The sequence below is a fragment of the Chiroxiphia lanceolata genome, chromosome 5 (genome assembly GCF_009829145.1).
Source record: "Chiroxiphia lanceolata isolate bChiLan1 chromosome 5, bChiLan1.pri, whole genome shotgun sequence".
NCBI lineage: Eukaryota > Metazoa > Chordata > Aves > Passeriformes > Pipridae > Chiroxiphia > Chiroxiphia lanceolata.
Window position 1 is genome coordinate 12623012 of NC_045641.1, and position 24048 is coordinate 12647059.

General features: G+C 36.7%; 1 protein-coding gene across 1 annotated transcript in view; it reads left to right on the plus strand.

The window, feature by feature from the left end:
• Positions 1 to 24048, plus strand: part of FAM185A (family with sequence similarity 185 member A) — a 41353-nt gene that overhangs the window by 11923 nt on the left and 5382 nt on the right. The window contains exons 4-7 of the mRNA XM_032689625.1: positions 3700 to 3838; positions 8287 to 8328; positions 16628 to 16723; positions 18997 to 19131. Coding sequence (XP_032545516.1) covers positions 3700 to 3838; positions 8287 to 8328; positions 16628 to 16723; positions 18997 to 19131 — 412 coding nt within the window. The remainder of the gene's footprint in view (positions 1 to 3699; positions 3839 to 8286; positions 8329 to 16627; positions 16724 to 18996; positions 19132 to 24048) is intronic.

Consider the following 24048-nt stretch of genomic DNA (forward strand, 5'->3'; position numbering starts at 1 on the left):
GTCAGAATCAATAAACTAACAGTACTGGGAAGAATCAGGAAGAGTGTGGGTAACTCTGTCTTACCAAGGATACATTTGAGACCGACCTGTTAAGTTCTAGACATCCAAAATCATCTCTGTGAAGTGCCGTTTGGCATTGTTGTACACCTTGTACCTTGGGTTCTGAGATCATATTCTCACTTACATAGAGCCAGCTGTGAGCTGTTCTTAATGTCCTGCTGTAAAATAAGCAACTTGCCATCAGATTTTCCAAAAACCATCAATGCTAAATTATTTGTGTTTCCTTGTAGTGGGTTATAGACTGCCTTTTATGTAATTAATATAATAATTAAATTTGTATCTATGTGAAAATATAATTCATGAAGTTGCTTTGCTCTGAGCCTTTAAATACTTTAAAAAAATTTAACTCTTTTCAGACTCATTGTCCTTCTGAAACAATGAAACAAACTTCATACAAATTAAGTTGAAGTGTTTCTCTGTGTTCCTAAGTGTTTCTTTGTGATCATTATAGACTGCAGTATTTCTGTAGTCTGTAATATTGCTAGAAGTCGCTCTTAGGGTTGTAAAGTTGCAGTAACTTGAGTGGAGTAAGGCATTTTAACAGGAATTCGTAGTTATGGAACAATACTTGAGCTTATGTTATTGAACTCACTAACAAACTTTGTAGTTAGGAAGGACTGAGATTTCTTTTCTCAATTGCCCACTTCTGTTAATAATGAGTCAGTGTTGTGTCTCCTGTGTGTCTTTGCATGAGATGTTTCCTCTATCAGTTGCAGTCATCACTATGTAGTTATGGCTCTGTTTCCAGCCCCCTCCTGGAGGTGGACAGAGGAGAATGTGCTAAAAGGCACTAAACACTTGAGAAACTGAGAATATTTTTGAGGGGGAAGTTGGAGAATACCCTAGTAAGATGTTTGAGCAAGGGTAGCACAAAAAGGAGGGCCAAGAACAGGAATATGTGGGGAAGGAGCTATATATGTCTTATTTAAACATAGCAGGATGCTAGTTTTCATCTTGAAAATGTGTTCAGGTGCAAAAACATTCTCAGTCTGATTTACAAAGATAGACTGACCCTTTTTCTTTAAAGGGTAAGAAACTAGGTGGGTCCCTTCCAACTCAGACTATCCTGTGATAATAAGGGGAGAAATGTTAACCTGAGCATATGGTCAGTCTCAGTAACTGCAACCCTCAAGGCTCTACTCTGAAGGAGAGGAATTTCTCCAGAAAACCTGATGGTTCAGTGGACAAAAATAATCAAATTTGTTTGACTGGGGAGTCATTAGCTAATCTGTGCCACGGGGGCTTTTCTATAACACTTATTTAGCAGTGCCAGACATCTGTGTTCTGCTAAAAATCCACAAGGGTTAAAGAATTTGAGACTGAAAATATATTTATTCTCAGTAAAAAGCAATCCTATTTTTTTCCACACTTTTCCTATCAAACAATGCTTTTTTAGTCTTATACTTGATCAGTCTGACTTACCTCTTCCCTCACCTCCCTTCAGCTTTGTGCTATTCTGAAACAAATGCTCATGGTATTAGTCATTTTTGTTTTATTGTTTATCGTAACTTTTTATCTGGAGTAAAACCAACTCTTTTTATTACTGTACATTTTTAAGAAAGGTAGTTAAGACTGGTAAATAAGATGTGTTGGTATGTGAGATTGTTTATAATAAAGCACTTAATTTTTAAATAAGATAATTTGTCTTAATAGAGTCAAAACTTGCATTCTGTAGTAACAGATGTAGCTTTTTTGAAGTTTCCTTTGCCTGTTTGGGAATGCCACAAGGCAGACAGTTTGTACCCAAACTATGCAGATGGTTTTTTTTTTTTTTCCCCTTAGAGTGAGGCACACTTTATTTTTGTTGTGCTGATAGCAATGATGGCCCTGCTAAAATTGAAGATGTTCTTTGCAAGTCATTTAAGTCTCTTTAGAGCCAGTTTAGATCACAGAGACTAAAATGACAGTGGCTTTTCTTTACTTGTTGCTGTGTCCATGTGTCACAGCAGGTTTGCACTTTGCTATCCAGGGTGAGGGAGTAGTGGAGTAGTCTGGGGGAAAAATACTGAGGACATGTTTAAGGTCTCTGCTTATTAGGGTTTTGTTAGAAGCATTGCAAGATGAAAGGCTGAATTGCTCTCCCTTTCAGTATTGACAAATTATACCTTAATATAATTGGTTTTTGTTTACTGTTGATGCTGCTTAGAACTATGCTGCAGAATCTAAGCAATGCCTGCAGAGATTGTAGATATTGACTGTCAAGTATCTCTAATTCTAGCACAGCATTTTGATTTTCTTAAAGGTTGATATATCTTGATACATTCTTGGAGACCTAATTTGTATTGTAGCATCATGGTACAAATCTTAAGACAATAGTCCATTCTGTAATCTTATGATTTAAGGTGTAAAGACAGCATAAAGCTCAGTATGTATGGATTGGTAAGGCCACAGTATAATTTGGCTGTCATAGAGTCCGTACTGCACCATCCTCTTCAGCTCACTTTTTGGAACACAATATAGCATTGAGTTTGTGCAACACTAGTGACTGTTTGTCAGAATACCTCTTGCTTCATCCATAGCTTATAATTTATATAATCTAACACTGGAAGTGACAGCAGACTTATTACTTTATATTAACTTTTTTTCCACAGGGTGGCAATGCTAAAATGACAAGGAGGATTCAAAGATAATTTGAGTAAGCCACAGTTTAATCTAGAAGGCTGTGTATCATTTCATGTAATGAATAAGGATTTTGTGCATTTCACTGAAAGTCTGCGTAAGCAACATAAAACCAAATTGAATAGGGGTAAAGTATGAACTATTGTATGTCTCCATCATAGATCAAATTTAACTGAGAAAGAATAGACTTAAATTTCATATGGTTGTTGCATAAGCATGGGAATTGTTCTGGTTTTGTTCAAATAGGTTTAGGTTATATCACGTGACTTACCGCTATTTTTACATAGATAATCTCATCTGTCACCTTTTATTTCCCAACTCTATAGTGCAACTTTTGAAATTCTATCCTTTCTCTCCATTTCTACTGAAAAGAAGTAGAAATTGAGCTCTTATCTGTAGTTTTTCAAGGCTTTGTATGTCTTGAGGCTTAAGTCCAAGAAAGAAGCCTGAGTAACCAAGGTAATATGAACAATCATGCTGAGAAAAGGAGCAGCTGTGGCTCTTTTGCAAACCTTCACCAAAGCCACATCTACAAAGTTAGCCAGTTAAAAATCTTCATAAATAGCTGTATGTAACAAAGACAGTGGGTGCTTCAGTTTGTGGTGACAGAAAACTCATCAGCAATGCCCCAAGTATCATAATGCTGTACAAATGTTCAGTGTTCATTACTGAAGTTATCTTTTTCTTACTTTTCAAAATTAGGTGTTTTCATTTTTAAAAATTAAAGCAAAGGGGTTTTTTTTATCTGTTTATTACTATTTGGGTTCTTCACCTGAGTGATAGATGTGATAACTCACAGGAAGGTCATAAAGAATCATTTGTTATTTGGTCAGAGCTCTTGGATGAAAAGGTTTTCTGTTTTGTCTACTGTAGCTTTTAACTGAAAACTTGATTCTATTTGTTCTGTGCCAGCAACTGCCTTCCATTTGTTTTGTGTCTTATATAGTGTTACTTCCCTCTGCCTTTTCAAGCTGTGATGACAAGTTTTCCATTATGTTTATTTAAGTTTATTTCTCTTAGAGTGTGAATATAGAGAAGCTGCAAGGGACAACCATCAACATATCTACTGAAGATGGGCTGCTGAAAACTAAGTATCTCTATGCAGAATCGGCATCTCTCTCTTCAGTAGCCGGTGATATTATGCTGGGAAGTATTCATGGTAAGAAGGAAAATCTGTCACAAATTTAGCTGTTTTGAAGGTGTTTTGAAGGTGTTCACAGTAACAAATGGACTAATGCAACAGACTATCACTAAATCATAAAGTGTATGAACAAAACAATTCTGTCTTTATTAAAGACTGAATTGATTTTTTTGCCACCTAGCAGACTATGTTTATTTTTAAAAACAATTTTATGAGCACACTTGTGAACAGTAAAAAGTGTGTATTGTGGGAAAGAAACATCACATGTATTAAGAACATCAAAATATTTTAAAATTCAGCAGTGCAAATTATACTAAAAGTTGTAAAGAGGCTTCTCTTCCCTCTCCCCATCTTTTATTTTCTTCATAGAAGAATCCAATCGTAGAGCATCTACTAAGAACTATCATAAAAGGTGATAGTAATTAGAAGTTTTTAGGAGAAATAGCCTCTGTGTGTGCTGGCACTTTATATTATTAATGGAATGGTGACAGTTCCTGTTCTTTGATTGGGGAAGAAGTCTCTAATCCATCCACCCTTTAATATCTTTCACCTAGAACTGAAACTAACTACAGTCTTTTATTTAAACAGCAGTTGAGGTTCAAATGTCTTGTGGTTTTCTAATTGAACAAAACTTCCACTGAATTCTGACTGTGCTGTAATGTGCTTGTGGTGATTTAACATTGAGTTAAACAAACAGGAGAATGTACAAAGAGTGAAAATTACTCAGCTCAGTCTGAGTTCCAGATTTTCAGCTATAGGCCTCAGAACAATTTGCTTCAATTTCTTAGCAATTTTATGTTGTCATCTCGCTTGAGAAATTCATTTTGTCTCTTCCTTAAAGGAGCAACTCCTCTGTCCATTTATAATAAATGTAAGAATGGTTTCTAAAACAGTTAGGTAAAGTTCGTTTTGGTATGCATAGGCAGAAATAAATGGCTTTTTTTTCATGTTGTTATTGTATTTTTCCAACCTGTAGACTGTATTGTTACACTGTGATCAGTTTGTGAGCACGTTCATCTCTCTGTGAACCTCCAAAAGTTTATTTTTATTTTCTTGGTACAAAAATGAAATCATAACTGCTGTAGCTAGTGACGTGCTTTCGTAGTAATGCTTCATTGTCATTTAGCTGAAGAACCATGTGAAACCAAATAGAATTGTATCCAAATTATACAGACATTTCTTATGTTAGTTCAGGATTGGTTTTGTGAACTCTCTACTAAATGTGTCTGGAACACCTAATGTTACTTTAGCTGTTTCTTTTAAAAACAATTGCACATTAGCATTTGCTTGGTAATTCTAGCCAATTTTCTCAGAAAAACACTTTCTGCAAAACATCATGCTCCTCAGTCATGTTTTAATAGTATGAGCAAATGCTTTTAAAGTACACACACAAACACATACTAATTAGTAGACAAGACAAACTCCTATTAAAAATTTCTGGTAGAAAAAAAATTATCACTTCCACTTATAGTTTTTGCTCATCAGGTAGCTCAGTTTTAGTAGTTGTTTTGTTTGTAAAACAGATTGTTTCTTGAGCAGCTAAACGTGCAGTTTGCCTGTAGCTGACAATATGCTGATAGTTGGCATCAAATCAGCACATCTGTGCACAAAACTAAGCTAGATTTCATTGCCTTTGCTCTGAGAAAATTGAAGTTAGGGCAACACAAACTTTACAATCCTGTCTGAGACAGTTTGTGGTTGAAATTCAGGCTGTACAATTACAACACTGTCAGTGCTCAGGCTTTCTTACTTGTTCATTTGCATGCTTCATACTTTTATGAAAATGAGTAATGTATTGTTTTGAAGAAATTGGTTTTGAGTAATTTTCATCGGCTTCTATAACATGAGAGGCGTCAGGTGCTACTGAGCTTTTGATTTGATGCTTGAAAAAGAAATCTGATTCTGAGAAATTATCTACTTTTAGCCAAGAGACAGTAACACTACAGTGAAACTTCTCTACAAAGGGGCACATAGGAGGAAAAGGAAACCCCTCTTTGCAGCCAACTCTTGGATTGAGTTGCATTAACTATTTTATACATTAAATAGTTTCATCATGGGTAGGCTTTGTGAACGAACATTTGGGAAGGCTCTACCCACACTTGCTACGAGCGCGTTGGTGGCTAAAGAGGCCAATGCAAGATAAACACGTCCGGTTGTAAAAGGCAGAGTGAAAAGATTCCTTAGGTGGTATCGACAAGACACAATTCTTTCTGTGTTGTCTTTTCTCCTCCAGAGTGATCCTACGTGCTTTCTGAAAATAAGCAGCAGCGTTATAGATAGTGTGTCTCCAGACCTCCCGACTGGAGGCCAGAATAGATGATATTAAATGATGATGATATTAAATAGTTTAAGTTGAAGGAATTTGATATCTAGTCCAAATGAATGCTTTGAGTGTGCTCAATTAGAGCAAACTTGCTCATGGCCTTGTCTGATTGAGCTTTGAGTATTTTCAAGGCCAGAGTTTGCATGACCTTTCTGGGCATCATGTTCTGGTCCTGAATTATTCTTCTGGTATGGAAAAACCCCTTTTTTTTAATCAAAATTTCCATTATGACAATTATGACAATACTGTAGTTTGAAGTTTTACAGTGAAGGTTTACAGTGTTCATGGAGAAGCAAGGCTTGTAGATGATAGAAAATGTAACTATTTCTTCAGAAGCACCAAAAAACCAAAACACTAAAGCACAGTGTTTAGTCTTCAGTATTCTGCTAAAACTATTGAATGTCATAGTATTGCACCACAATGCTGAAGTCAGTTGGTTGTAATAATCAAACTAGTAATTACCTCTACTCAGGTCTTTCTCTCTTTACCCTTGATGTGCCCAAGAAATATGAAGTTCAGTGTTGGCCTTCACAGAACAATTACATGACCAAAAGTGCACTTTGGGGCACTGTCTGTAATCAGTGCAGGTCACAACACAGCAGGACGTTTCTGTCTGCTTTAAAATCAGCTTTTGTTCTAGCTAAATGTTTGAAGTGAGCTTTTCACACTAATATGTTCACATTGCCAAACATAGTTGTACCTGCCATGTAAGTCTGTGCTTAATAGGAGTTTGATTTCTACATGTTTAATATTTTTCAAGGACCTGCTTGTCAAAACAGAAAACAAAACACTCAGAAAAACAAAGAACAGCAATAATTCTGTTCTGACAATAATCTACCTTCAGCTTCAGGAGAGTTGCTGGCTGACAAAACCCGAGGCCTTTTTGTAGGTTGTACTAAGTACTAGTCATGATAAAATGGGGAAAAGGGTGGGATAATTATAGCATGCCTTTTCAAAAACATCAGAGAGTAAAGCCAAACACATTTCAAGTTCATTGAAAAATGCTTTTGTTTCTGCTCTGATTTTCAGAACCCGTAAGTATTTTGTACAGTGTGTGTTTGAAAAGATAAATATAAGACTGTTGATGATAGGCTGCTTTTCTAGCTTTCGGCCCACAAACCACTAAGAAAAATACAGGTCATATACAGTGGAATGCACTTAGCCCTAATGGTTGTTTACTACTGTGTAATTACAGAAAATAGGGCAGAGCTTGATCCACGTTCAATTTGGAAAAATCTAAAAACTGTGAATACTGTATATTACTAAATCGGACTCGATTACTGTGATCAACCTTATTCTTCATTCTGTCATCCTCTTGGGAGAATGAGAGAACGGCAGGAATGACATGCTGTGGTTTAGTTTTTAAATTAAAGCATTTTCTGAGATATATTTATACATGGAACTGTGGAATCATCTACAGTTTAGTTAGACTGTTAGTAGTATAGATGGCTTTTATGTTACGAGGTGTATCTGTCTTCCTTCTGGCTTCTCTTGATGATACAGGTAAAGAGGAAGAATATGTATTTTGAAATTAAGGCTGAAACACCAATACCTGTTCAAAGTTATGCAAGTTCAGTAGGAGACCCTTCTACATTTTGTGCCTTTACACACTTTTGTTTGATATTCTCCAGTTTGTCCAATGTACTCAGACCTCACTGAAGTTAATGGAAACCATTGATCATGGATTGTCATGCACATAAGGATAAGTTTGGAGGGAGCAGGTAATGTTCAGTGGGTCCAGGAAGTAGACTTTGAAGCACAAAATTCCCTCTGGGGGAGATGGATGAGGTATACCTTTATAAAAGAGGAAAATAGAAACTGTTTATATTACTCATCCTGTTGACTTACTTAAATGATGCATAGTGCTGTTGCAGGCATCAGAGCAACTGGAAAAAAAAATCACCCCAAATAAAGTAAGGAAATACTGTGCATTAGCCTTGCAATGCCTCTCTGCTTTTTTTCTCCCTCACATTCAGGCTGTGCCTAGCTTTACTCAGTGTTTTTCTTGGCTGGAATCACTTCGTTGTTAGCCACATATAATGAGATTTTTGTTTGTAAAGCAATAATATAGAAAATAATTAAATTATGAATATGTTTAAATAGTATAGTTTTAACATTTTTTCCCCTTTTCTTTTCATAATAGGTAACACCACCCTTCAGACCAAAACAGGGAGTATCACAGTAGGTATGTTCCACCATCTCTCTATCTCTTGCTCCTCTCTCCTCCTTTCTAAAACCTAAATTATTCACAGGGAAAGTAAAAAAGAGGTGATTTGGCACAAATGTTTTTGCCCTCTTTTCTTTTCAGGAGTAGCCCTGATAGCTGTGTAGCTGAATGAGATCCTTTCCAAACTTTGCTGTCAGCCTTTTGTAGTTGGGCAAGGCACACTATCTCACTTTTGACATCCAATACTCTCTGTGCTTTGCACAAGTTAAACTGAGTCTAAGTGTCACCTTTTAGATTAAGATGGGATAAAAAGACAGGAGAAAACACTAAGTGTACATCAAATGCAGTTGTGCCTTTAACTTAGTTCTCTATCTTATACTTATTGATATCAATGATTAGCCATGTTTAATTTTTATATCAGGAAGTAATAGTCATTGATGTATTACATATTCAGGGACTGGGGGGGAAGGCTTGTAATACTTTCAGCACTTCCAAACTATTATGCTAATTGTTTTACCTTCAGAAGTGAAAACTGCTCATAAACTTTCTTTTGTAAATTTGGGCATTTATACGACAGAATAACTCAGAGTTATCAATTATGGAATACATTATATCACTGCTTTTTATAGCACATAAAAACAAAATGAGAAACTGAAATTCTGGTTATTACCATGGCAGAAAATTGAAGTAAAGTAGTTGTAGACAAGGCTCAATGTCCTTCGAATGTCTGTAGAAAGATTTCCCCTTCTGTCAGTGAACTTTGTTATGGGCCCAAATCTCAAAGATTTCTGGTGATGGTGTTAACTGTAGTCCCTCACTAAGCATTGTTCAGGGACAATCTGTACCATTACAACTCTTCTTATGTTTCTAAGCAACCTGTATTAACATTCCTGGAGAATGAATGCCATACACATTCTTATGAGTTAGTCGTTAAACCACAGAATTAACTCGAACTTGATAGTCTGTTTTTCCTTCTCTTAAATAAACTCAGAGAGTATGAAGTGTGGTTAAATAAAGGCTTCTTAACACAGGAGGTAGCTTTTTCCATCAAAACAGATGATGATATTTTCCTTAACTAACCAGGTTCAGCTTAAACATTAAGACACATCTGACAGTTGGAAGAAACCTTATTTTTCAGATTTCAGTTCTGAAAGCATTAGTTAGACTTAATCTTTTCCTAAAGCATTAAATATCCTTTAGTATTTTTATGGATTTTTTCAAAGGTAAAAGACTTTTAAGATCCAGGGGATTCAACTCTAAAAATGTGAGAAAGAAATTGTAAAGTTTAAAGTGAAAGGTTTTTGTGCATGATTACACCCATGATAGCTTGTTGAATTGCCAGAGACCTGACAGGGATTTGCTGATAGAAACAGGAAGAACAACTCAGATCTTCCAGTTTCCTTGGTTGGGTTAGGATTGGGTTAAGTTGTAGTTATCTGTTTCACGAGAGGCAGGATTTTATCAGTTATCTGAAAAAATGCACTAATCTCTAGGTTTTTTGAGTGTGTCCATGGTTTTGAGAGATTTATTTACAAGTCAGACTTGAGTTGAGAATGCTGGACTTCTTTTCCAAATATTTTTGGGAAATTACAAGTCACTATTTACAGTTTCTTATTGTTGTATAATTCCACATTAAAACAGAAAACCAATGCTGTTGTCTTTCAATCTCTTTAATTTTTTGCTTTTATCTATTTATAAAGTAGTTTGATTTGGAAATTTATTTTGATATGACTTCTTTGTGTAAATCTATTTTTATTTTTTTAAATATTATCTAAAATTCAGTCCAATTTTAATCATCCAGCGTGTAGCAGTATTTCACACTGGCATAATTAAATTATGAAAATAGGGATTATTCCTTTTTTTTCTATACTGTGAGCATTGTTGGTCACTGACAAACCATTTTCCAACTCTATACTAGAAGCCTACTTCTAACAGTTGTTTGATGGGTTTTGAATGACTTGTTAATTTAAAACAACCAGACCTGTTTTTACTTCTAGTTTGTTACTACTTAAAATAGTAATTAGAAACCTGAATTATCTTAGGGAGTAATGGAGTTGTAGTACTTTCTTTTTAGAACTTGCTTAATCTTTTAAATTTTTATTCAGTAAATTCATAGGAATACTGAAGTTGGAAGAGACATCAGAAAGTTGCAGAATTGTAAAGTGATTGAGGTTGGAAGACACTTGTGGAGGTCATTTTGTCCTGCCCCCCTGCTCATGGGGAAGGTGTTCCATGCCCTGACTATGTTCGTGTTTCTCAGTCCAGTTACTGATGTCTCCCTTCTCTTGGGAGCTCCAACACTGGTTGCTGTATTCTGAGTGTGGTATAATAAGTGTAGAATAGAGGGAAATAATCCCTTCCCTTTATACACTGGCCATGCTCCAGATAATACTGCCAAGTTGCACTTATTTTCTGCCAGGGCACACCACTGGCTCACGTTCAGTCCTGCTAGAATTTGCTTATTTCTCAATGTTATTGGTATGGTCTGATTGTGTATTCTGTACTCTGCTGCCAAGCTAAGTTTTCCCCTTCCAGCTCAAAAGATCCATTGCTTTTTCTTACTGAAGTACTTGTGTTTAACCCAATTATGCATTGAAGAAATTAGTCTTCTGGGTTTGGTATAGTCAAATGATAAAACTTATGGTGGTTGTTTCATTTCAGAGGAGAGGGAACAACCTTAACCAGTTTATGGGCAGCAAGGATTACTATGGAAAGGAAAACTCTATTAAGCTCACAGAAATTCTAATTAGTTTTTTACAAATACATCAGTGTCAATTGGCCTTACTCTGCTAATTTCTTTCTTTGGTAACCCAGTCTAGACAACCTGAAGGCTTCAGCATCTTGCTGTGATGTTCACTGTCTTAAATCAACCAGAACCCAACAATTAAGAACAATTAAGAACCTTCTCGAAGATAAACCTTTGAGTAAAGTCCTAACATGAAAGTGAACTGAGGTGTCCTGAGATCCTCCACGGTGATGAGAGTCACTGTAAGACAATTAAATTCCCTGGTACAGAATCATAGAATGGTAAGGCTTGGAAGGGACCTTAAAAGTCATCTTGTCCCAACCCCCCCGCCATGGGCAGGGACACCTCCCACTAGCCCAGGTTGCTCAAGGCCTAATCCAGCCTGTCCTTGAACAGCGCTGAGGCATCCACAACTTCCCTTGCCAACTGTTCCAGTATCTTACCAGCCTCGTGGTGAAGTACTGAGACAAAATGCCAAAGTTTTATTTCAAGAAGGGAATCAATTACGGAAAAAAAATTATAGTATCGAAGACCATTTCGGATAATTGGAAAATAAAACTGTAAACAACTTAGTGTATTTAGAAGTCGTACTGCATCTGTGAGATTTGTCTTGAGGATTCAGTTTTTTGCTAAGTAATCTAGGGAATTTTAAAATTAAAACCCTCATTTCTGAATTCCATTAAAAGCAATTACTGTACTTCATAAAGTACAGCTCTTAAGTAGTTAAAAAGAAATAAATCCATGCACACACTTGTCTCTTAATAGCAATTAGTTCTGTTGATCTCATTTTTGCCATCTGCTTTAAGTATGTTAATGCTCTGGCTGTCATTTTAAGTGTCCTTCATTTTCCAACTTTGTGTCTTAGAAGTTGGCTTCCTTCTGTATTCTGCTGATGACAGACCTGTCGTTTTTCCCCCCATCATTCCCATGCTTTCTTCCACACTGTGCTATACTAAGGGTGCTGCTCTCCAGGTAGGTTGGAGTCAGCTCCAAAAGTCAGATGCTTTTTCTTATCCCTCAGGTGTCAGGTTATGAAAAATGAAAGTTTTAAGAAGAAATAGTCCATTATGAGTTAATGTCTACGAGATTATTACTTGATTTTATCATCAGTCTTTTTTCCATGTTCCCTTTCCCTCTCTTTGTGTCCATTTGAATGTAGATTATATGGCATTCTAGACAGAGCTTATGTCCTGGAGAAACTGCTTCTAAAAATTGGAGCATGTAGAGCAGGTAGCTACTGCCTGAGTACAACAACATTTTCCTTGCAACTTAAAAGAATAAACTATTTTATTTCTGTATGTGTTCTTTTAGCAATAAACAGTTTTGGTGATGTTACATCATGTATGTTTTACAGCATCTCATATCATGGTGCTGAAGATTCTGGATGTTGTTACAGTAGTTCTTGAGTTCATATTGTATTTGGAGGAACATGTAGGGTTTTCTTTTCTCTTGGAATAAAACAGACTATTTCAGTTGGAAGAGACCTATGAGGATCATCCAGTTCAGCTGCCTGACCAAAAGCTAAAGTGTGTTGTTAAGGGCATTGTCCAAATGCCTCTAAAACACTGGTGAATTTGGGGCATCGACCACCTCTCCAGGAAGCCTGTTCTGGTGTTTGACCACCTCTCCATAAAGAAATGCTTCCTCATGTCCAGTCTGAACCTCCCCTGGCGCGCCTTTGAACTGTTCCCATGCATCCTTTCACTCGATACCAGGGAGAAGAGCTCAGCACCTCCTTCTCCATGTCCCCTCCTTGGGAAGCTGTAGAGAGCAGTAGGTCACCCCTCAGCCTCCTTTTCGTCAAACTAGACAAGCCAGATGGTTTGGTTGTGTTTTTGGTTTTTTCTAACAGATTAAGTTATCCAAAAGAGACTATGGCCTTTAAAACCAATGGATATAACTTTAAAATGGAGATAGAAAACATCATTTAGAGGTAAGAGGGTAGTCTGGACAACTTAGTTAGCAGAGGAATTGCTTTCATGAGAGATTTCTTTGCTTTGTGTGTCACATCATTTGTTTTGCCAGGCCTGCAATGGTGACTATGGTCAGGACTGATAAAGGTTTTTCAGTATTATGTTCAAAGAGTCTGTTTAGTGAATACATTTCAGTTTCTCACAATATTTTTCACGTGAAAGTTTTAGAGCTAGGAACTTAAAGAAGAAAACTTGCCAGTCTTCTATCAATAAGCAATACCAGATAGCCAGTTAAGCAGGAATTAAATCATCATCACGCTTCATATATGTTGGAATTTTATACTTTCTCCAGTCTTTAATCAAAACATAATAAATATTTTGTGTTTTCCTATTGAGATTGATTTTGTCACTGATTTTAACATGAACAAGATCAGTCCTTATGTGCTATTAGGAAAAGTATGTTTTTGCTTAGATTTAAGGAAAGATCACTAGTATTTAATCCCTTCTTCAGTATTTGACATATAAAATGAAAGAAGTGATACTAAAAGTTGCCTTTGTAGGCCTTTCACTGGTCTTTAATTGTATGGTCTTTCTCAAGTTATGTGACTTAGGTCTTATTCTTCAAGCTATATTTATTTTTCATAAAACTTTGTCAAGGACACCTTGCTTCACACTACCCTTTTTTTCCCCTTTTTTTTCTCTAGTACTAGTAAATTAAATAGCTGAAGCTGTTCAAGAGTGACCATCTGTTCCATTTCCAGTAGAAGGATTTATCCTTGTTTTTCCCCTTGAGCTGTCAGTCCTTGGCAAACTCTGAATTCAAACCATACACTTTTTCCTTTTTTTTTACCTTTAATTATTCACATTGATCTCAGCTAAAACTGGGTATATATTTAAAAATAAATTGCCTTAGGTTTGTTCTGTCATAACCATAAAATATGCGTTGTCTCTATTATTATTTGTTGTGTTTTGTCCTACCAGCCTGTGCTAATTAATATGGAGTAATTTTTCATTGTTGAAATATTTATTTATTTAAATTTGGGCACCTTTTTTGTTATATCACCTTATCTTTATTTGTTTGGTTTTTTTTTTTATCCATTCCCCCCCCACCTTATTTGTTAGGAGTTAGAGACAAACTTAAGACAGCATCTTTATGGCTTTGCAGAATTAATGAACAGCTCCAAGTCTCTTAGTATTCTTCTTTATATCTGAACACTTGTATTTAATATCATAGCCATAACATTCATTCCATAAATCGTATTAAGTTGTTTCCATAAAATATATTTCATATTACTTCCATAGGTCAAAGATAAACAGTTGTTTACTGTGCAATACTGTAATGTCAGGTTTAGTGTTTGGTTAGTGCTGCCAAAGTTCTTTGTGGTTTTGAAACTGCTGTAGTTCTTCTTCCATATGAAATTTTGTGATGTGCTCTGGGGGTCAAAATCTGGCAAGTCATCCTCCCAAAACAGTGTTCTTCAATGGAAAGGTGTTCCACTTCCCTTGAAGTTTTGTGCTTTCCAGGTAAATCTGTGCCCTGGTGAGCCTGTGCCTGATGCCCTCTCCCTGCACCCTTTCTTCATGTTTATGCCTTCTCAAAACAAAATCCAATCCCTCACAAAATGAGTATTGTATTTTTTTTAATATATATTAATTGAAAATCTAGAACACTTTGTTCAGTTGTGTAGTGGGGCTGCTAGATTCACAGAAGGCATCTTTCCACTGGTAAGAATCTCACAAGAACTTCTTTTGCATTTGAAGAGTGGGAAGAGAAAGGCTTCACTGAATAAACCTTGTCCCTGTAAAGCATCATCAGCTGGTGGTGGTGTATGGACTGTTTGCAGTTGTTATCCCTGGAGAGGGTCGCTGTCTTATCACAGGGAATTTTCTTTCTTCCTAGAACTGATAAAGGCACTTACTACATGTTCTGTTTTAAGCAGAAGAGTCAAAGGCTGGATATTTCCTGTATCTGTTGCCAACAAAATCTATCAAGATCATGTGGAGAGTCAGTAATTGGCTGTTACTAAATTTGAATCTGCAAAACCAGCTTTTGCATGAAAATCTCAAGCTATCACTACTTAAAATGTTTATAAAAACGTTGATACACGTCCAATTTTCCTGTTCTAATGACTCTAACTTTTAAACTTCGATTATTATGAACAGTGTTTTAAAAAGTCATCAATAAAATTCATTGTCACTTACACAAGCAAAACTATTTTCCAGATCATTATAAATGAAGAGTTAAATTTCTTTTTTCAGATTTGGAACAAATCTTTAACATAAAATCTTGAGATGGCAGAAGCATTCACATTCTAGTTGTTAGTGTTTTCTTGTTAGCCAAAGCCTGGCTTAGTTTCTCAGCTGACTAAATATGGATTAGCTGCCTTTTTTTTAAATTACTTTCCCCTCCAAAGAAATCAGCTTTAGCTGTGGGATAATAATCCTTTTCCATCTTTTTGCTGTTGTAACCAATGCACTGATCTTTGGCATCTGTTCTCAAAATCTGGGATCAGAAAAGCTCCAAATGAGTTTATTTAGAGCTAAAACTATATGGCAAAGGTAAGACATTAATGCAAGACATCCTTGTTCTGATTAATCAAGTTCATTCTCTCAGTAATATTTTTACTTTTTAAAATGGAAAGTTTCATTCAGTTTTGTTTTTTTTTTGTTTTAGCTATTTCTGAAGGCTTGACTGTAGGGGGTTTTTTTCCTATGTAGATCCAGAAATGAGTCTCTATCTCTATTTCAAGATTTCTTGCCAATACTTTAATTTTTAGTATGGTCTCTAAAAATATATTTCACTGACTGCCTTTTACTCATGTACAAATATAATTTTTTTATGCTTCTCTAGAGTTTCTTCATAATTTCTTTGCAATTTTTATTAGCTATAGGTCAGTTCAGTTGTTTGAAAGTTAACTCTTTGGGACTTCACTGTAATATTGTCAAAGTCTACGTATTTAAAAATGGAAAACATTGCAAATAATTAAAGACTACTAGAGTGTACAGTTAAAGTTTGTCAAAAACTTTGTTTGTAAAAAATGCTTCTTCACAAAGCTTTGTGATCATGAATTTCACCTAATCAGGTATAAAGGGCTGTAGGCCTCCCAGGGCACAGAACAAATGCTGTTTTCCTGTCTCTATTGAATGGTTATCTCAAACATTTGTCTAAAATTCAGATGTAGTGAATGAGAATTTACAAAGTTATCCTGTGTAACATGATGTTACAGTGCACAACTGCTTGTGTTCTGCGTGGGGTGGCTTTCCTGGGTAGAGTTCTCCCTGCGCAGAGTCTGAGCAAATGAACTCTTTTGGAAACTAGAATAGATCTTAGTGCTCAAATACTGTGCTTGATCTTCACATGAAGATAAACACATCCTTGTAGAAAGATGTACAGTGTAGTTGAGGCCTTGTAGATGTAGAACAACTGCAGGGCTATGGCCTTTGGACCAGTGTGTGCCCCAATTCTGGACTGGGGAGATAAATTTTTTCAGAAACCTGTTTTTCTAAGCAAAGTCTGGCATTTGGTAAATTAATATGATACTTCTCAAACACAGAAGGATTGACAAAAATTATTTCAAAGAAACTATAAAGAAAGATTATGGCAAATATTTATTTAAGAAGAGTGAATAATACACAAGTTTGTTTGTTTGTTTTTTAGATTCTTCAGATGGAAGTCTAAAAGCTTCTACATATCATGGGACAATAGATGTTTATGTCAGTCAATTAAGAAAAGTGGATCTGAAATCCCAGAAAGGTTAGCAAACTAAACCAAATATTTTTTGTGGCAGCTTTTGATGTAAAATAAAAGGGGATAAGGTTTGCGGGGGGGTTTTAACTGTCTGTAAAAAAAATAGTTTGTGGTTTTTCGTTATCTACATTATCTTTTACCTTATAAATACTTTAAATACAGTAAGCTTAGAACTACTTAAATTATATAAATACTTAAAATACAGTAGCCTCTGTAAGAGGCAATGATATGTAAAATGGATTTAAAAATTTTTGTGTTTTTCAGTATTTTTCCCCAGCAATATACCCAGCAGAATTCTGCAGAGTTGACTTGAATTAGTGTTTGTTACCTTGAATACAGTTTACTCCATGATACTTCACGTGCAGAGTGATAATTGACACACACGCATTTATTTTTCCTGCCTTCTGAGTGAAATGTCCCACTATGAAAATTTGAAAGCAGAAAAACATGATGAGGGCACCTTTACCATTTTTCCTTTGTCTTCTCCTGTTTACTCACTAAAACTTCACTTCGTAGTTAAAAGCTCACAACAAAAGTTGAATTAATAGTTCTGCCATTCAAAAGATACAATGCTGTAAATTACAAAGCCCTGAATACATCTTATTAGTCCTGGTTTTGAAACAAACAAACCAAAAAAAACCCCACTCTACAGCATTTTTATGTTTGGTGTTATAACCATGTCAGGGACTTCAGGTGAGTTAAATGAACAGGGTATTTGGTACACTTCTGTCTTCTGTGAGACAGTGCCTGTGCCCTATTAAAACCTAACATTTACTCAAAATGGGAGTGATGATAGCAATGCATTGAAATCACTTGCATGTCCTGTACAATCTATTTTGGTTTCATTAGTGCAAAGAAATTTATTTTTACATTATTTCTTGGTTACCTTTTGAATCGCTCATTGCTAAGTTAATGTCTCTTGGCAAAGAGGAATGTATTTAATAAAAGCTAATTAATGTTATTTTCAAAACATTGAGATCTCTTCTGGCAGCACAGTTTAGTAAAGGCAAAGTTGAAGTTCTGTTTTCATTTACCCTCTGAATTCAGAGTAACTGCTGACAGCTGCAGTGTAGAAAATGTCCCATTTGTGATAAATTAGCTGCATGTGTGTTGGATTTTATGAGTCACATCACTGAGCAAGTCTCCAAGGGGGACCCAAAGATGAAGACTTTTTCCCTTTCTTGTCCTGAGGCTTTTGTGTTTCCAGCAAAATGTAGGCCCAAATTATATTGACAGTTATTTGTTCATTAGGACTGTCACAGGCAAGTCATTCTGCTGATTCTAAATTGCATAGCAAGAGTTGCTTTCTGATGCTATGTAGCTGTTATAACATCACTTTCATTACCATGATCTACTTCAGCTTTTGGGATGGACATCAAGAAACACTTTTATGTTTCTCTAAAGTGCATGTTGGAATTGGGAAAAACTTAAGGAACACATATAAATAAAGTGTATACTGAATTTTGCTGGGTTTTTGATTTAATGTGTAGGACACAGCTTACAAACTTTGTGACTGAGTAACTCCAAATATGACTAATTTGGGCAGGTTGGGAGCCCACCATCTGCCTTTGGTCTGATGCATAGAACCACATAGTTAGGGGAAGCAGAAGTCAGAATTTCTGGTTTTAATCTCAAAGGCAGAATTATTCAGGCCACCAAAGCTGCAGTTTTGCTAGGAGTTTACATTTTAGTGATACATAGTCTCTAAAGTGGTTAAGTCACTTTTGAGACTGCATCTGTTGGAGGATGTGAACAGCTGGCCCTGAACAGTGGTCAGAAACAATCACTAATGCTCACAGTACGTGAGCGAGTGGTGTCTTGTTGTTCCAGATGAGCAATTCTTTCATCATGTGCCACGCAGTGGCTGGATTATTTGTCCAGTCTGGTCCCCTGTCCTTGCTCAGGGTGTAAATATGCAACTAGAAGATGAAACTAAAGTCATAATACCTGTGAGATATAGTAGATTTGCTTCCCTTGATCATTCCTGTAATAAGATCCCCCACCAAGAGATGTTTCTAGCAGTGTATGTTAGTGTTTATTTTCATGCCTGTGAAAGAAATACTGTGAAATACTGTGACACCATTTTCTATATGTGGCATACAGCCCTCTGTTTATGGTAAATAAAAAACCCAAAAAACCAACAAAACAACAAACCACAAACAAAAAACCAAACACAACCAAGCGATGATTATCAAATCATCAAGTTAGTGAAATAATTGCTTGTTTCATGCTTTGATCTCAGTGTTAAACTAACTAGCTTTCACTTAAATTTACACCAGGTTCAATTACAGTCAAGGTACCTGCCTCTCTCAAAGCCTATTTAGAATTGTCTGGAAGAAAAGTGGATGTGAACTCAGAGATCCAGTTAAAAGAAACACAGAGAGCCTCCAAAGATGATCACGTAACTATAAGTGGTAAGGCTTACTAATCTTGGCTTCCAATAAATGTCTGTCTGGCCTTAGTCAGAGGCATCTACACTTTACTAGTTTATTGCTCTTGGCAGCTGCTTTTTCAATCTGTTTCATGCTCAAATGTTTGCTTGTGCCATTGTACTCCCCATTTCACTAGAGAACATTCAAATTTTGATTGGTAAATGACTTGTGAATGTAGTCAACTGCTTCTCTAACAAGTCTTAAAGCCAAATTCATCCTAAGAATTATTCCAGTGCATTTGTGGGAGGTAATCCAGAGCTGACTTTGACCCATTGCTTTGTTGGCTTAGATGGTCACATATAATAGATTGCTTAGGAACGTCTATTAAAAATATAATAAAAAGTTTTCCCTGTCTGTCTTGGAATGGAGGGGGGGAATAAAAGGGGTATATGGCATATTTATAAATGTACAGTAGTGCAGGATAGGCTGAGAAGTTGTGAGTGGGAGATAACTAGAAGTGCAGAAGAAGCTGGAGCTGGAAGAATAGACAGTACATGGAAAGATACCTGCAATTACTGGAAGCGTTCTTCTAATGCATTTAAAATCAAGCTCAGAATCCCAAACCTTGCTGTTTCCTGCTTGAGAAAACAGTTTTACAAGTCATTGTCAGGCTGTGTATTTCTCTCCCCTTGTACAGATGTGTCTATCTAGAAGTTCAGGCTGTTGCTGTTACCAGTTATGCAGTTTGCTCTAAAGGAAACATTGAAAAAATGTGTCTGAAGGCTCCAGCTTTGTTTGAACGTGTTATGTCAGAATGACCTGATGCGATAGAGGATTGTGTCAGGCTTTGATTTTTGCTTTGGTTTTAAACTTGAGAAAATAAGCACAAAAAATCTTGTTCTCCCCCATGTAAGATATTAATCTCTTAGGTCGGGAAAAGTTAGAAGTGTAATTACATGATTTTAATATGTAGCCTGCTTATACATCTCTTCCTGCCTAAGAACAGTATCTAGTACTTGAGTTTACTAGTGGTTATTAAATACAATTTCTTTAAAATCCATGATTAGAAGTTCTTGGGTTAGAAACCTAGAGGACCCTAGATTTTAGCAAGACTATGGAATGAATCACCTCAGCAATAAAACAAGACTTCTCCCAGTGAATGAGGACTACTGGCCAGGCAATCATCTTGTTAAAGATAAGAGTGGTGTTTCAAATATACACAGCTGAATGACTTCTGTTGTTTCACAACCCAGTCAGTGTTTACATAGGACAGTCGTCCCTGAAGCGGATGCAATTTTTCAACCCACCATTCTGTATGAAAATGATCTTGGCAGTTGAGGCCAAAAGCGACTCTGATTAGTTAACTTTTGAATATACATGTCCCAAAGGTATGGAAATCATCAAGAATTATGCAGAGGCAACAGATTTAGGCTACTGATAATTAATTGCTTAAAGAAATTACAACATTACACGAAGAATTTATTAAACATAGATCTAAATTGATCCGAGTACAGGTGAATGAAAAATAGACCCTGGAATGGATTTTCTGCAAGATATAATTCAACTAAACTAGTGCTGGCCTGAAGTAATGTATCTTCATCAGTCTTTATACCCAGCAGTTGTCTTTGTGTGTTTTCTCACATTACGTAACCAATGATTTATAGCAGCACTCTCCTCTCTGTTTATCACTGGCCACTAAGAAGCAATAAACCTGAAGGGAGATGAAGTAGGTGGTTTTAACATGTGCTTTGCTCCTTTTTTTACCATTTTGAAAACAGTGCCTCCCCTTTCTTTGCCAAGTCGGTAACGTTCCTCTGGCATGGCAAGGGAGATGCTTCCTCTTCTCCTTCTCTTTACCTTATCACATGGGGACGGTGTATTCTTTTTACAGGAAGAGAACTTGTCCCCTCACTCTCAGCAGTCTCTTCATCTTAAAATTGATAGTTGATCATTTTCTTGTACAAGTAGATTCTCAAATAATTAAAAATTAATTAATGCCATTTCTTCATCATGAAGACATTATCCACTGTGATGTTCCAGGTACAAGGTCCATAACTGTCTTGCTGCTGCAACTGAAGAAATGTAAAGTAGAGAGTGAAGAGGGATTTTGCCAAGTGGATAAAACGTGTATCACAAGAGCATAGCAGTTTAGTTTCTTTATGCTTCTGAGTTAAAAGGTTAGTTTAAAAATAGATGATTTTTCAGAAACTGGCCAGTTCTCATGTGGATAAGGCAGGAACTCTCTGCTTTCAGAAAGCTTTACTTGTCCCTGGGAATACTGTGAAGTTGTTAGAGAGAAGGCTGTCCAGTGGGAAGGTGGGGTTGAGTCCCCTGACTTGGGTAAACAAGCACTTAGTCTATCACCTGCCCTAGGAAAGCCTTCCCTGCTACTGTTACAGCAGTTACTATGTACATCATCACAGGCTGCACGGCCCCTGCTTCCACACTGAGGGGGAAGTCAGTACACTGCAATCCCACAAGCAGTCACATCCAGAGGTTTGCTAGGTAGCCAAGGAATAGAGTGGGATTTAGTGAAAGGAAGAAGATGAAAGTCTGGAGTGAGTGCTCGAGAGACAGTGATGAGAGTGTGAAAAGGTGTTTTGCTCTTTAAGAAAAGGAGAGGACTTTCCTGCAAAACTGGGACACTTGCTGAGAAAGGGAGGGGACTAGAGAGCAGTGACAGGGAATTAACTTTTTGAAGTAATTTGCAAGGACAAGGCATCTGTTTCCATTGACATCAGTAGGCACCCTTAGAAGTAATGTGTATGGTATAATGAAATCTGTTACAAAAGCAGGGAGTTCATGCTAAGTACTGGTCCAGCTTCCATCTGTGAAAGTGTTTGGCTGTCCCCTTTGGGAGTGCTTGACTAATTCCGGTAATTTCTGATGGTAATCATGTCAAAGTGTTTTTTCTCTTCCCTGGCAAATAGGGAAGCCCTTGCTTCTCAGTGATTGCCTTCTCTGTGTCTCTAGGTCTGCCTGTATTCTTAAAACACCTGGTTTGAGAAGCTTGTAGAGATTATTACCTAGAGGTACTATATAGATACCTAAATAAGTAAATAACAAAGTACTTCTGTAAGTGACTAATAATTACCTGTAGGTACTATATAAGTACCTATAGCTATAAGTAAGAGGAGGGGTAGCAGGCTAAAAAATGTTCAGTATTTAAGCAGAAAAGGAGTTTAGGAGATTGTTATGTCAAAGGGGTTACAAACGTTGAAGGTTAAAATTCAGATAATCTTAATTTACATGCTTTTTAGGCGATTTTCCCAGTAAATTATTTTAAGTTCGAAATATGAAGGTAGGAACAGTTACCTGTGTAAGCCTAAGAGGAGAAATATTTAAATAAGAATGTCAGGAAGTAGTAATGTTACAGTGTTGAAAACAGTAAGCACCACATTAACATGACTGTTCTGTAAAACTAAAAATAATCCTTTGGCTTTACATGGCATTAGTAACGCTTTGCTGGACTGCATCCAGTTTTTAATACTGTACTTCAAAAAAGCATGAGGACAACTGTAGAATCTCTAAAGGAGAATACATGATAAAAGGTCTAAAACCACAATTAATGAGAGAAGACTGAAAAGTGGTGGTTTAGTCTAAAAAGAGAAGACTGGGAAAAGAGAAGATTAATTTTTCTAGTAGTAAGAAATTGCTGCAGAGAAATAAAGAAATAAACTTTTCTGTCCACTCGCAGTAGGACTAGAAATTATGATTTGACTTTATGGTAAAGGAAACTTAAGTAAATAGTAGTCTTTCTGATAGCACTTGTCTGGTGAGGCAGTAGGACTGACAGTACTGCAGATTGTGAAGACCAGGTGATGTGAACATGTCAGGTTAAATTCAGTGCATCCTCAGGTTGCTTTCAGCCCTGTTTTCTCTTGTGTTAAGTTGATGTGACCATCTGCTTCTACCCACTCCACAGTAACAAGGGAAGGTTATCAGGCATGTGAGTGAATGGGGACTAAATGAAATGTGGCTAGTGGGCACACTTCAGCCCATTCCTGTTGCCAACTTGTGTGTTGCCAGCTGTAAGCTTTACTGGAAAAAGTCTTGCAGTCATTCAGCGACTTTCTTTGGATCCTTGGTATAATGTAATCCCTGGACCTTTGGATAATGTTGTCAATTTCCAAATCATGTAGATCTTCCATCTCTGAGTGGTGCAATGGGCTCATCTGGTTTCAGATGTTTCTCCATCCCTGGCCCCAGTTCTAGTGTCAAGTTCATATCCAGTGGCAACCTTTCACCTGATGCCATCCATCTGCTTGGTGCCGAATGAGCTTTTAACTGGCAGTCACTTCATCTGGTTTTCAGCACTTGTGTGAGTTTCCTTGGTGAAAGTCCCACCGTGTCACAGGTGTTCCTCAGAGACCATGGATGTTTGTCGTTGTCTCCCTGTTCTTACTTTCTCAAGTTGTCAAACCAACCTCTTTCTGTTTTTCTGTCCTCATATGAAGAGCATAGTCTTTGGGAATTACTTTCAAGACATACATTCTCCTGATGTCAGCCAGCATGACAACAGTTGCAGCAGTTAACAGGATTTTTAGGTTTTGATTCTAATCCCATCCTTTCTACGGCTCTTGTGCTTTGCTAAGCCACACGTTCCTCTGAGCCATGCCTTCTGGTGACCATACACACAGGTAGCAGGGCTCTCTCATACTGACTTGTGCCTTCCCTCAGATGTCTGTCCTGGGTATGGAGAGAAATCCCATTTTCTTCTCTAACTCCTTTTCTCCTGTGAAAATGTCCAGGTATGCATTGCCTCTACCTTATGGGTTGATCCAGCATCCAGTTATTCTTTCAATCACTAGGAACTCCTTAGATGACCTTCTTCCCATGGCTCTGGAGAGAGTCACCCTGTAATTATGAGATCCCTTTGAAAAGATGAACTTTGACCACTGCCCTATCTCTGACTTTCCAGGTTTCTGTTAATAACACACAAATCTCTTCATCCTACCT